Source organism: Podarcis bocagei (genome assembly GCF_964188305.1).
Source record: "Podarcis bocagei genome assembly, chromosome: 17".
Taxonomy (NCBI): domain Eukaryota; kingdom Metazoa; phylum Chordata; class Lepidosauria; order Squamata; family Lacertidae; genus Podarcis; species Podarcis bocagei.
In genome coordinates, this window is record NC_138143.1 from 34,765,656 (window position 1) to 34,779,859 (window position 14,204).

Here is a 14,204-nt window from a genome sequence, read left to right on the forward strand (position 1 = left end):
ACAGGAAAAACTAGATTGGAGGGCAGCAATGCCGCAGGCGAAAGGATCTTGGCTATATAACAATGAAAGAAGCATGTGGACCAAGGGGAAAATGCAGCAGTTTAGGGCCAAGATTAGCCCAGCTTTGAAGTTTCAGTTTGAGAGAGGAAAAGGGGATGAGGCTGGAGTTTTCTTGACCCTTTGCAGTGTTTTTCAAACTTTACAGACCCTCCATGTGTCCCAGGGACAATCCCGGATTTACAAAGGCCACCCTGGTTTCTGATTTGATTTCCTTAGGACGTCCTTATTTTAATCAGAGGGTATGGAGTTGTCTGACCCCGGAGCCATCTGAAAGTAGCCCTGTATAGGGAAGGGTTTTTTTATTTATTTATAAAAGTGTAATGTTTTATTATGTTTTTATATATGTTGGAACCTGCCTAGAATGGCTGGGGCATCCCAGTCAGATGGGCAGGGTATAATAAAATTAATGATAATGGAATAGGATGTCCCTATTTTCATCGGAGAAATGTTGGAGGGTATGAACTTAGGTTCCCAGCCGTTGTTGGACTACAACTCCCATCATCCCTGAGCTCTGGCCTTGCTAGCTAGGGGTGATGGGAGTTGTAGTTCAACAACATCTGGGGGCCCACAGGCTGAGAAAGGCTGGTTGAGGTAAAGGAATTCTCCCTGTGTCCAGAGGCTCCCAGATTTAGGTGGCAGGAAACGAGTAGGGAATAAGTGGGCAGTGGGTTGGACTAGATGACCCTTGGGACACCCGCCAACTCTATGATTCTGAGCCAAACCAGCCTCAACGACTCGCGCATGCGCCTTCGCTGCACGCCTGCTTGGGAGGCCCGAGCGCGTGGGCCCTGGAGACGCATGCGCATTGGGCTCGCCGCTTTCCTAGAGAGGCGCGCTTTTTCTTTTGGTACACGACCAAGGCTTATAGTGCTACGTGGATGCACTTCCGGGTCGAAAGGCCATTGTCGGCGCCCCGCTTTCCCTGGCCTATCCTGCGCCTCCGCCCTCCGCTGCTTCTCTCCCTCTGCCAAGATGGCGGCGGGCGCGGGTGGCGGAAGTGGTGCCGGCGCGGCCGGGGCTGCCTCGGTGGCCTCGCTGTGGAGCGAAGTGAACCGCTGCGGCCAGAACGGCGACTTCGGGCGCGCCCTCAAGTCGGTCAATAAAAGTGAGTGGAGGGCGACGGAAGTTGCACAGGGCGAGGGACGGGGCTTTGCGCCTGGCGTCGCCTCCTTTATTCTCTCTCTCCGGGGTGGGGGTGGGGGGCAGCCTGCAACTTTTTCTTAGTTAACCCCCCCCCCCTTCCCTTTGCGCGGGAGGGAGCTTCGAAACACGTCCCCAAGCGCTTCGCGTGCATTAGCTTCGCTGGAACCTTCACAACAACCCTGCAGAGCGGGAAGAACGGCTTGCCTCAGATTTGCTCGTGGCTGAGGGGTGGCTCATTCGCTTAGCCACCCCAGTAACACTCAGCGGTGACCCGGCGGCAGACGGTGCTCCTGATATACGATATCATTATTGTCATTGTCCCATGCAGAACAATGAAATTGAAAAACTACATAAAACATTCAAAAACCCCTAAAAACTCTGAAACCCCGTTTTAAAATACACTACAGTGGTATCTCGGGTTACATACGCTCAGGTTACATACGCTTCAGGTTACATACTCCACTAACCTAGAAATAGTGCTTCAGGTTAAGAACTTTGCTTCAGGATAAGAACAGAAATCGGGCTCTGGCGGCGCAGCGGCAGCAGGTTAAGTGATGCTTCAGGTTAAGAACAGTTTCAGGTTAAGTACAGACCTCCGGAACGAATTAAGTACTTAACCCGAGGTACCACTGTATACTATAGAGACCCCTTATGCTGCCTTTAGAACCAGAATTGCATTTGCGTAGAAACTTTCTCAGGCGGTTAGTCCTGGCCTTTATAACCCTATACCTTATTCCAGAAGGCAGAAGCTGAAGGAGATAATTTCCGGGGTGCATACTATCCTGCGCTATCTCTGCCGCTTTCTTATGGCACCTGACAGCATAGATTTGATCTAAGGTGGGAAGAGTGCACCCAATTATTCTCTCTGCAGTCTTTACAACCCTGGACAGCATTGTTTCTTCCCTGGCCATGCAGCTCCCAAACCACACACAGAGACCAAAAGTTAATACACTCTTCACAGTGCAATGGTAAAATGCCATCAACAGGTCCTTTGAGAGATTGTTTTTCCGGAAGATTCTCAGAAAATATAACCTCTCCCGTGCCCCTTTCGTGCTGATCCCTCATTAAGAAGGTCTCTCTTCTCGTTTGGATCTTCATGAGTGACAAGGCTTGGTTCACTTTTTTTTGTGGGTGACGCAAGGTGGGCCCCTTTTCCTTCAACTTTAGCACTGTTGCCCCGCTCCTGTAGGGGAATGATGATGATAATTTTATTATTTATACTGCGTCCATCTGGCTGGGTTTCCCCAGCCACTCTGGGCGACTTCCATCACATCTTAAAAACATAATGAAATGTCAAACGTTAAAAATGGTTAACGACAATATCGGCCTGGTTTCTAGGGTGTTTGTAAAGACCGCAGTGAGGTAACGCAGGTGAAGTGTTTTGAATATTTTAAAGCATGCTGTAACTTGAGTATTAGTAGCAGTGCAGTTCAATTCAGTGGATTTACTCCCAGGTAAGTGAGGTAAGTGGCATGCTCTGGTCCATGGGATCACGAAGAGTCGGACACGACTAAACAACAACAAGTGAGGTTAGGATTGCAGCCACTTATTCGTTGAAGTGCTCTGTGGCTTTAACAGTTGTGTGACAGGCAGAAATACACGATGTGGTCATTCATGTCACTGTACTTGCATGCTTGGGAAAGTCTTGGTTGCTGAATTGTTACTTGGTTGTACAGGGGATGTGCTAGGGGAAAACCTGCCACGTATGTAAAGAGGAAGTGGGTTGTGCAGTTATGCATCTGTAAAAGAAGTGAATTGCTATATTGAATTGAGTTAGGATGCTAATCTATGAAACTGTCATATCACTTTGAAATAAGTCCTGCTATGTTCAGTGGACTTAATGCCGAGAATGTGTGTTTCAGCTTACAGCAAAGTATTCCCTCCTGCAGCTACACATTGCCCTCTCACTGTTGATCTTCCCTAGCAATCTGTCTTTCTACCATTGTATCACAGACTTGTAGAGTTGGAAAGGAGCCCAAGGATAATCTATTCCAACTGCAGGGCAGGGATCTCAGCTAAAGCATCCATGACAGTTGGTCATCCACGCTCTGCTTAAAAACCTCCCAAGGAAGGAGGAAGGAAGAATATAATAAGTTTGCCCACCAAACTTCTCACTAAGGAGCCTTTAATAAGCTTCCAACTGGTATAATTTGGTTCCCTGGACCACAGTTGGAAAAGTGCTGTGACAATCTAAACTGGTTGTTTTCAAGATACAAATAACAGTGCCTGGGTTCTCATTGTTTAATTCCTTACTTTTGCTTTTCCTAGTACTGCAGATCAGCAAGGATGATGCAACTGCTCTTCACTGCAAAGTGGTATGCCTTATCCAAAACGGAAGTTTTAAGGAAGCTCTCAGTGTGATTAACACCCATACCAAAGTATTAACCAGGTGAGTGTTGAATATTAGCTGCTTATCAAACAACATGGCTTTCAGACGGTGCAAGAGTTCTTTCAGTTTTTCAAAATATGCAAACGGAAGCATTTACAAAATAAATAAAAATACAGTTTCAAGAAAATTTTATTTCTTCTTAGTCAGTTAATTCTCAAAGTGTAGGCTAAAAAAGTTTACATTTTGAGTGTGGGGTGGTAAAAATTCTTGGTTGTTACAGGAGTTATCCAGTTGGGTTTCTATGTACATTACTGTAATGAGCATTCTTCCTAATTGGAAGGCCGGTAATTCCCCAACAAATTCACGTTGCAGCCTCGGCTAATGTCTCTAGAGTATTAGAGTAACCATATCACACCCATACAGAGAGACAACAGAATTAGCTTCCGCCAGTGAGAGATAATTGGAAGCAGCCAAGACCATGCAGAGGTGCAACAGGCAGCCTCCAGTGTGAATGTGTGCTTTTAGGTGCACTAGAGCATTTTATTGAATGTGTTTCTTGGTACACTAGAAGTTCTTTTGCAGCACACTAATATGTCCCAGCATGCAGCTGCATAATTGCTGACCTAAGTCCTGTGTGTCTGTATGTATCAAAAAAGGTTTCCTAGTTGCATTGTGGGAAAAGAAGCTACAAGACAAGTCATAGAATCATAGAAGTGTAGAGTTGGAAGGGAACCCAAGGGCCCTCTGGTCCAACCCCTGCAATGCAAGAATGTTAATATAGTGTTAATAAAAAAGCAGTTTATGGGATATCAAGAAAAATATCAATCCAGTAAAGATTGTATCAGTCAGTAAGCCAGCACTTTCAAAAGCACTGTGGCGTGCAAAAGGAATGTGTGTTCAATGCACAAAATACAGACACACTTCTTTGTCTTGTTAAGCAAATAAAAATTACTATTGTGAAGCCATTCTATCTTTGCTTTTTCTGTGTTGCAATATATCTGTTTCCTTAGAATATTGTTGCCATATTAGTCTGAGACAATGAGAAATTCATGAATATTCGCTCCTTTCTTGAAGCTTATCATATTATTTTACATAATTACAAACTTGACACATGTCCAAAAATATGTCTTTATGATTTCTAAAATATTAGTTCCCTTTTCTTGTGTTGTTTGGTTCAATATAATGTCAGTGTATATAGGATTCACTCTTCAGTAATGAGTCTTAGCAAACACAACTGCTTTTTGAAGAGTTGATAATGAGAAATCACATCCCACTTCTGGCTTATATGTTACAGTGATGTGATAGCCTTTGAGAAGGCTTACTGTGAATACAGGCTGAACAGGATTGAAAATGCTCTGAAGACCATTCAAGGAGCCAGTCAGCAGACAGACAAGCTAAAGGAGCTGTATGGACAAGTGGTAACTACTGCTTTGCAAACTTGTACTGCTTTTAATAACTGGATATAAGGCTTCAGGTGCTGTGGTGGAGGAGTTTTCTCAATCTAAATGTGTGCTCTTTTACAGCAGGTTAGCAATCTCCTAAATAGGTCAGCCACAGTACAGTCCTGCAGCAATGGATGCAGACAGTCTACCAAGACTGTGTTGAATAATGAAGACTGATTATAATGTTTCTTGTTAATTAAGCAGACCTGTCCTTACTTTTTGCCATCTTTCTTATCCTCATGGATGGTCCTATGAAATGAGAACATATAAAAATTGAAAATGCAGCTTAGTCACGTATTTTTCATTGTGCACAACATTATGAGACCATTATGAGACTGGTATTTCACTTCACCTAAAGATCACTGATCTTTAAAACCAGCAGGTTATAATGCTGGAAATGTCAATATAAGCAAGTGATAATATTTTTTTCATTTATGGGTGTATTCGGCATATCTATAAACCTATTGGACTCTAATAATAATAATAATAATAATAATAATAATAATAATAATAATAATAATAGTTAATTAATAATAAAGCCAAGAATAAAATTTTGATATTCTACTTGCTTTTCAATATCTTCCTGGTTGAGGATTAAGGGGTGATCAAATGCTTTAGAGAAACATCTTGTAGAAACTAGAATTGCCTGGGCTTAGCATGGAAATTTATTCCAGCAATTGTGAAGTGCCTCTCAGTGTTCTGGGAATTACCAAGAGAGATATTTTATGATGGACAGAATGTATTGGAGGAACAGTGTGTTTCCCATGACAACTCTGGGTCTATAGGCACATGCTATGTTGTTGCTCTTCAGCCTAGAACTTTTGGCATTGATTTTCTCAACAACCAGAGTTGACAGTTTAGAATTGATGACCTTGGTAACTATTATACATTCACTCTTTCTTCTTGAAGAAAGTTGTTGCTTAGTGACATGGATGGGGCTTGGTCTTTGTTCAGTGTTTCTTCCATAACACTGTGCATGGTTATTTTTTTTCAATAAAGTTTGTTTCAAAAAAGAAGAACTGGGGTTAGATTTCATTGTGGTGTAAAGTGGGGTATGCATGTGCAGAACAAGGCCCACTCACACAATGGGATTTCCCCTATGTGCCCCCTAAACTTGTTCTGGGGGTTCCCCAATATTCCAATAAAGATTTGGGGGACGCAAGGAAGAAGAGAAGGAAATCCCATCTTGCGACCTGACTACATTCTGTGCATGCAGCAACTTAGTTGAATCCCGTCCAATACCTGCCTGGATTATAGGTATAGTATAAACATTACTGAGATATTATGGTTGCTATTTTATTTTGCAGACCTAGTTTTGACTGTTTTCTGGTCTGTTGAGCTGCTAATCCAGATTTTTCCTTCCAGCTGTACAGATTAGAACGTTATGACGACTGTTTAGCTGTGTACCGGGACCTCATACGCAACTCACAAGATGATTATGAAGAGGAACGGAAAACAAACCTCTCTGCAGTTATTGCTGCACAGAGCACATGGGAGAAAGTCGTGCCAGTAAGTAAGTTTGTGGCAGTGTGTATGTGTACATGCGAGAGAGAGAGAGAGAGAGAGAGAGAGAGAGAGAGAGAGAGAGACTTCCTCCTTCATCTATTCTTGCTGTAAGTGAACTGCAGGTGAACTGCATAAACGCCATAAAATACAGGAAAGTGTCTTATTGGAACATTGACGTATGAAGCTGATATCTCTGTTATTCCCAAGTCTGGTAAGGACCAAACTATAGGCCAAATTATAGGCCAATCACCTTAATTATTGTAGTCAGCAAGATAATAATAGGAGTCATTGCTAACCAGACTGTGATGGCCATAGTAGTACATTAATATTATTTGCCAAAGAGGGGGAGCAGATAATTTAAGGTTGGTAGGAAAACGGGATGCTTCAAACAGTAAAAGAGCTGATGTGGCTGCAGTTATTTCTCTAGATGCTGAAAAGGCTTTTGTCAAACTATAGTTTATTTCTGTTACTTTGGGGGGGGGGGAGGATTTCCCCAGGAAGTTATGGATTGGATTAGGATCTTATGCCTTTTCTCCCAATCAAGTGAGGACAATTGGAATTTGGCACTTGAGGACATTCATACACTTTTAAATTCCTGTAACGTGGGGACTGATAGACAACAAAAGTGGATTCTGCAATATTTTAGAAGACATCTGACTTTTAGAAGACATTCCCTCTTTAGGGAAGCTTTTAATGTTTAATAGACTATTGTATTTTAATATTCTGTTGGAAGCCAACCGTAGTGGCTGGGGAAACCCAGCCAGATGGGCAGGGTATAAATAATAAATTATTATTATTATTTCAAGGCTAGAAGGATAAAAACCCAGCTGCTGCTCACTTGACTCCAGGTTGGTTGTGCCACTGCTGCTTCCTGGGAGGTAGAGGGCAAGGTGCAAGGTCAGCACAGTGCAAATACACCAGCAGGAGTACCAGATTAGCTCTGGCAGTGCATTTGCACTGTATTGACTTCCCTTCTGCTGCCGCCTCTCGCAGTCCCTAGCAAGCAGTAACATGACTGACCAGAGGTGAGATGCACGCCACAGCCCCATCGTGCCATCAGACACACAAACACACACCATGAGCAGATACAGCAGGTGGAAACACAGGATGGCCTCATCTGTGGTAGCCTTAAGACCATGGAGTGCCCCAACCTAGGAAGCTTGCTTGAACCCAGGGTTGCATATATTTAAGTGGGCAGTTAAAAACAACAACAACTTGCATTTTCCTACAATCTTCCTTAGATACAGTTTTTAAAATTCCGATTGCCTTTTTATATTGATATACTGGTGGTTACTTTTGTGTTTTTAATGTGGTTATTGTTTGTTGCCGTAAATGTATGCACAATCCTTTGTTTAGTAATTTACTTAACATCTGTTTATATGCAAAAGAATATGCCACTACAACATCTTGCCGCCAATGTGTGCTAAGGAATGAAAGAAACGTTTGATGAAAGGAGCTTGGGCTTCTAGAATCGTGTGATTTGCTTGCATATTGTTCGTATATAATTAGAAAGAAGGGTGTTCATACAGCTTCCTGTTAGTATGTATCACCTGCTTATGGCTTTTGAATTTCCTGCATGTTAATTTAAGAACCCTTCATTCTTTGGAAGAGTTGTTTTGATCTGCGTCTAGCCGTCTGACCCAAAGTGTTCATGCAAACTGGTTCACACTGTAATTCAGAATGAGGTATCCCTTTATTTACTTAGTTATTTTTGCTCTGTCCAGGAGGATCTTGGCCTTCAAGAAGCCACATATGAGCTGAGTTACAATGCTGCTTGTTCTTTAGTTGGGCAGGCCAGGCTGAACGAGGCAATGAAAAGCCTACAAAGAGCAGAAGGTAATGAATGATAAGATTAATTTGTCCTTTCCTTGTAACCCATTGTGCTGCAAGATCTAAATCCTTTAATAAATTAAATTGAGAAAATAGACATGAGGATTATTGTGTTCCTAAATTTATTCTCTCCATCTGCAAATGTATTTCAAGAATGCCTTTACAGCCACCAGTAACCTGTTGTTCCTATAGACTGCACAGGATTTCCTCCCTGCACTAATTTGCATTCATTTTAGTAAGAAAATCAAGTTTCAAATAGCTAGATCCCAATCCCCCCCCCCCCGCAGCAACTTGGAAAAACAAGCAAAGACCAAGCAAAATAGAACTGAAGGGAGATTTGGGGAGAACTCAAGATGGTTAAATTGATAGTACTACTAAGAAATCCATAATTGTATCATGTATTAACAGGCAGTTGGAAATTTAGGATCTAGTATATTAAGGGCAGATTAGGAATTAAGATATGCGGAGAATGATTATAGGATGCTGTCAAATACAGTCATACCTCATGTTACGTTTGCGGCTTTCTAGGTTCCGAACGTGGCAAACCCGGAAGTGTTTACTTCCAGGTTTGCTGCACGCACAGAAGTGATCTGCGCACTTCGCACATGCGCAGAGGTGCTCTTTCGCGTACTTGCAGTAGCGGCACTCTACTTATAGACTTTTCAGGGTGCGAACAGCACCCCGAAACGGATCGCGTTCGTAAATAGAGATAGAGATACCACTGTATAGAGAAATATCAGCATCTTTGCACTTCTGTGATGCAAATGAAGTTTCTATAGGCAAGTGTTAATCAGTGTTGGAACCTTGATTGGTGGCTCATATCGATGGCAAAATGTGTGCTACCTCCACTGTCAGAGGCAATACGACTCTGAATGCCAGTTTTTGGGCAGCACGAGTGGGAAGAGTGCTGCTGCACTCCTGCCTATAGGCTTCCTGTATGCATCTGGTTCCCCACTGTGAGAACAAGGGGCTGGAATAGATGGGCCTTCGGTCTGATCCAGCAGGGCTGCTCTTATGTCCAAAATTAATTTGTCACACTTTCCTTGTAGATCTGTGTCGCCAGTCTCTCTCAGAAGATTCGGTGAGTCACTATTGTCACACCGAGAATACTTTTTCCGCTCGGCAGGTTTTAATATTCTCAGTATGTGTGCATGTAAGCTAATTGCATAAATCTGCTTGGTTATGTGTTATCTGCCTGCTTTCCTTCATCACACTGGATTTAAAGTATTCTCCATCAGCACTTTTCTTTTTACTTCTGTGCCTTTAAATAGCAGTGTGCCTCTTTCACATGAATGGCTTCACTGAGAAGCGTTAACAGTGTAGAATTAAACTTTGTGAATTCTGTAGCAAGGGCCATTGCTGATAGTAACAATTTAAATATCCAGAGCTTCCATTATCCGCTGAAGCCATTAAAAAAAGTATTCTTAGTGAACACAATCATGGCAAAGTGAGGCAGTTTTATCTCCCGGTGATATCAGTGGATGAGATTTGCATGCTTGCGTGACTCACCCAATGAGAGAAATGGTACCAGGAGTGCAATCCAATGCATATTTTCTCTATTCAATGGGGCTTGCTCTCTAGCTGTGTTACTAGTAAGTACTAGTTACCAAAAGATATATTTGCAGGTTTGGGTGATACTAAATTCCAGCATGCATAAATTGGATTTACCCTTTCTCTCCCCTTCCCCTCCCTGGCAACCCCAGGAATACCTCCCCACAAAATCTGCTCTGGGGGGTTAGGGTCCACTGACTTGACATTGGATTCCATCCATTGATCTGTGGTTATTACACAACCGGTGCAAGGTTTCAAGGTTGTGTGTTAATTTTTTTTTTTACTGTTTCCTTTTAGGATGTTACCGAAGAAGACATTGAGGCTGAACTGGCTATTATTCACGGTCAGATGGCTTATATCTTGCAGCTGCAAGGTCACACAGAGGAAGCCCTGCAACTTTACAATCAGATAATCAAACTGAAGTAAGTGACTTCTGTAAAATGGTGGCATTGGTGGTCTTGGCATCTTTTTAAAAAAGAAGACATATTTACAAGTGCACATGTATGCTCTGTTCTCTGCAGGCCAACAGATGTCGGGTTGCTTGCTGTCATCGCCAACAACATCATTACCATTAACAAGGTATGGCATTATCTTAGTAATTCCTCAAGCATGTTTTGCAGAAGAAATCACACAAAAGGAGTGTGATGTGTCTTAATTGCAGCAAGCAACCTGGGAAACATCATGTTCCTGTTGACTGAGTTATGCATCTTGGGATGCTGTCTTTCACAGGACCAAAACGTCTTTGACTCAAAGAAAAAGGTGAAACTGACCAACGCTGAGGGTGTTGAGCATAAACTCTCGAAGAAACAGCTCCAAGCAATAGAATTCAATAAAGCTCTGCTGGCCATGTACACCAACCAGGTAATGTTATGCCACTTCAATTGCTTTGATGCATGGTCTGTTATCAAGGAGGGCAGGGAGCAGCTTGGTTTGTTGTCTTACACTTCTAAATCCTGCCTTCTCTCTGTAGAATCAGCATTCCTAACCAGCCACTCTTTTCCTCTTGTTCCTTAGGCAGATCAGTGTCGCAAACTGGCATCAAGTTTACAGTCACAGAGTCCCGAACATCTCCTCCCTGTGCTAATCCAGGCAGCACAGTTGTGTCGAGAGAAACAGCATACCAAGGCAATAGAGCTGCTACAGGTAGGCTGTGGTTTGCTGCTTGAGGAAATATGCAGGAGATGACAAAGCTCTGAATCACTGTTCATCTAGATGAGGTTGAGGAGGAAGGGAATTCATGCTGGGCACTGGGAGTCATAGTTAGATTCGACAGCATTATTTTTGCACCAGCCCAAGCATTCAGTGAAACTATGGATTAGCTTGTTGAGCTAAGCCTTTTCCCAAGAAGTTAGGTATGGGAATACACTAGTGAGATCTGCTTGTCTGAGATCTGCAGGCAGTGAGAGATTTAGAGAGACAAGAGAACTGCCTTAAGTGTGGCTTGGTATAGGTGCAGTACATAAACGTGCCTGGTTGATAACTATAGTTCTAAGGTGCACTGCAAATCATGGTTTAGACTTAAGCATATTTTAGGTAATGGCATAGCAAATGGGACCCTTTATTAACATATTGCTGTGTATCCCTGTCCCCTAATAGAAGAGCTTCTGTTCAAGGGACTCGGAGTTTGTTACAGGAGAGTCAAGAGACATAAGACTCCACAGTGCAAAAACTATTCATTACAAGTTCCCTGTTCTGGAAATTCTGAAGCTGATTCTGTTTGAAAGCCTCCTGATTTGTGTTTCCATTTCTGACCTGTAGGAGTTTGCCGATCAGCACCCAGAGAAAGCAGCAGAGATTAAGCTGACGATGGCACAGTTGAAAGTTGCTCAAGGTACTGTAGCCTCACTTCCTTTGGAAAGAAGCTTCCTGAGCATTCAGCTACAGTTTCATACTGTTTCCATATACTACAATGAGCACTCTCATTCTTAACTCATTTTTTCTCTCAAAGGGAGGCTGCCTTCTGGGGGAGCTTAGGTTAAAGGCAGGAAGGGGCAATACCTGAAGTCTTCACCATCTAGAAAGCTTGCAAGTTGAACAAATTTGTATGATTTTCTTACAGAGCAGTGATGATGATGATAGCATTTTTGCATTTTACTAATTAGGAAAAATATGGAGCCCTGAACCCTCTCAGCTGTGACCAGTGAAATTCTTATTTAAACATTCCTTTAGCTTTTGATACTTCAGTTATTTCCCACATGTTTTCATGCATATTTTTTGCAGTCATAAGGGCTAGCACCTTTCGCTCTTTAAATAAAAGGCCGAGTTTCTCATGAAGCTGGCTTCTGCAGAATCGTGGCAAGCATGCAGCCCTGATTGATGGTTTCTATAATCGCTCCTTTTTATCTGTCTAATAAAAAGAGAGTTGCTTGATGGTAGAACAGGTGTCCTAGCACAGAGGACTGGAGCCAGTTGCCAATAACCACACTTTTTGTTCTCCTTCCCTTCCCCTTTCTCTCTCTCTCTCAAAGGCAGTGTCACGAAAGCATGTATCATCCTGAGGTCTATAGAAGAGTTAAGGCACAAACCAGGCATGGTAGGTTGCAGCTAAATCTAAACACACGCAGAGCTTTATGCATCCTATTGACACCACCCCCCCGTGTCATATTATTCTCCTAGCATGCCATTCTGACCTTAGCTTGGGTGGTTAGACTACTTCTTCTTTTTGACATCTGTCTGTCTCAAGAGACAATGGAGCGTTTGTGGGTGGGGAGTCAAACCACTGTGTTAGCAGCACCGAAGTGACCTCCCCAGGGCACAAGCCAGGGTAGTGTTTTTGGAGGTCCTGGGCTGCCCAGATTACAAGACACCACTTTCGGCCTCGCTGATGTGGTTCAAAGGAAAGCAGAGCAATATGTTTGGCACCATCTTGGCTACAGGAGTTGCTGGAAGGAGGCATACAAGGCACCATCCAACCATTTTAGGGACTCCACGCTGGATTTGTGTAGGGTTTACTCCTTGGCCTTTTCTTCTCCTGAAGACATCCCACAAGGCAGTGGAGGTTTAGGATTAGAGCTTTCGTTCTCCTGGATGGGCTGCCTTCCCAGGTTGACAAGTCCCATCATGGCTGGACTACAAGTTGCTCATTTGCCTCTTTATTTTGTATGCGTAAGTTCTGTTTGGACTCTTGATCAGTAATGTGTTTGGTCCACAGGACTTAGCAATAACAGACATCTTGATCTCTTCTGCCTCCTGTTGCTAGAGGTGTGTAACTCAACAACATGAATCTTTGGCTACTAATCTAGCAGCGATTGTGAACTTGGCCCTGAAGCAAGCTTGTAAATGTCCAAAATTTTGCGCCAAGATATCACATATGTTATGGTCTTATATAAATAGTTTCCATGACTTGCTTAATTTCTAAGTTGTGTGAATATTTCAGGCTTTTCATGCTCTTCCAATATGGGAATGACAATATTTAAATCCTGCTTTCTGCTAAAAGAAGCATACAACACAAAACTACTCAATGCAATTGAGCAAAAGTACAACTAATAGCCAATTTCTAAAAGCAGTAACAAATAGTAAATTAGGGTGTTACACATTAAAAGCCTGCCAGAATAAAGGTTCATTCAGTTTTGGGTGAAATAATTTCATTTGGGAGAGTATTTCAAAGCTGCAGCACTACCACCAAAAAGGCCCTGTCTCTTGTTTGCTCACTAAATTTTCTAAGATGGCACTGCAAAACAATGCCTCCAACATGCATCTTAACCAAGGTTCTCCCAATATGGGAGCAAGCAGTGCAGAAAGTTTTGATATAGCTTACCTTAAAGGTAAAGGGACCCCTGACCATTAGGTCAAGTCGTGGCCGACTCTGGGGTTGCGGCGCTCATCTCGCTTTACTGGCTGAGGTAGCCGGCGTACAGCTTCCGGGTCATGTGGCCAGCATGACTAAGCCGCTTCTGGCGAACCAGAGCAGCGCACGGAAACACCGTTTACCTTCCCGCCTGAGCGGTACCTATTTATCTACTTGCACTTTGACGTGCTTTCGAACTGCATGGTGGCTATAAGGAATATTAACAAAATGTAAGTGAAATGCTTGGACACTTTGAAAAAGTGCTGTGTAGATGCCATGTGTTGGACAGAGCAAAGCACATAACAGCAAGGTTGATTCTTATTTAAGAAAACTTGCACTCTTTCTTGTCATATTAAGCCAAGGCTGCTTTATCCCTTGAGTGCTGTCACTTGACTCCACTACTTTTGAAGAAATGTAGTAAAAGAGACACAGGTAAATGTAGTAAATTGGACACAGGTGGCGCTGTGGGTAAAAGCCTCAGCGCCTAGGGCTTGCCGATCGAAGGGTCGGCGGTTCGAATCCCTGCGGCGGGGTGCGCTCCCGTCGTTCGGTCCCA

At 43.0% G+C, this 14,204-nt stretch overlaps 1 protein-coding gene across 2 annotated transcripts in view; it reads left to right on the top strand.

Annotated features, from left to right (window-relative positions):
- Window positions 1-14,204, top strand: part of SRP72 (signal recognition particle 72) — a 216,911-nt gene that overhangs the window by 194,193 nt on the left and 8,514 nt on the right. The window contains exons 2-13 of one of the 2 annotated variants that reach the window (XM_081176374.1): window positions 1,052-1,165; window positions 3,472-3,592; window positions 4,827-4,950; window positions 6,340-6,483; window positions 8,205-8,316; window positions 9,360-9,391; window positions 10,159-10,283; window positions 10,383-10,440; window positions 10,591-10,722; window positions 10,876-11,004; window positions 11,620-11,692; window positions 12,330-12,394. In XM_081176374.1, coding sequence (XP_081032500.1) covers window positions 1,052-1,165; window positions 3,472-3,592; window positions 4,827-4,950; window positions 6,340-6,483; window positions 8,205-8,316; window positions 9,360-9,391; window positions 10,159-10,283; window positions 10,383-10,440; window positions 10,591-10,722; window positions 10,876-11,004; window positions 11,620-11,692; window positions 12,330-12,394 — 1,229 coding nt within the window. Of the gene's footprint in view, window positions 1-1,004; window positions 1,166-3,471; window positions 3,593-4,826; window positions 4,951-6,339; window positions 6,484-8,204; window positions 8,317-9,359; window positions 9,392-10,158; window positions 10,284-10,382; window positions 10,441-10,590; window positions 10,723-10,875; window positions 11,005-11,619; window positions 11,693-12,329; window positions 12,395-14,204 lie in introns of those variants that run through there. The other variant, XM_081176373.1, reaches the window with a different exon arrangement.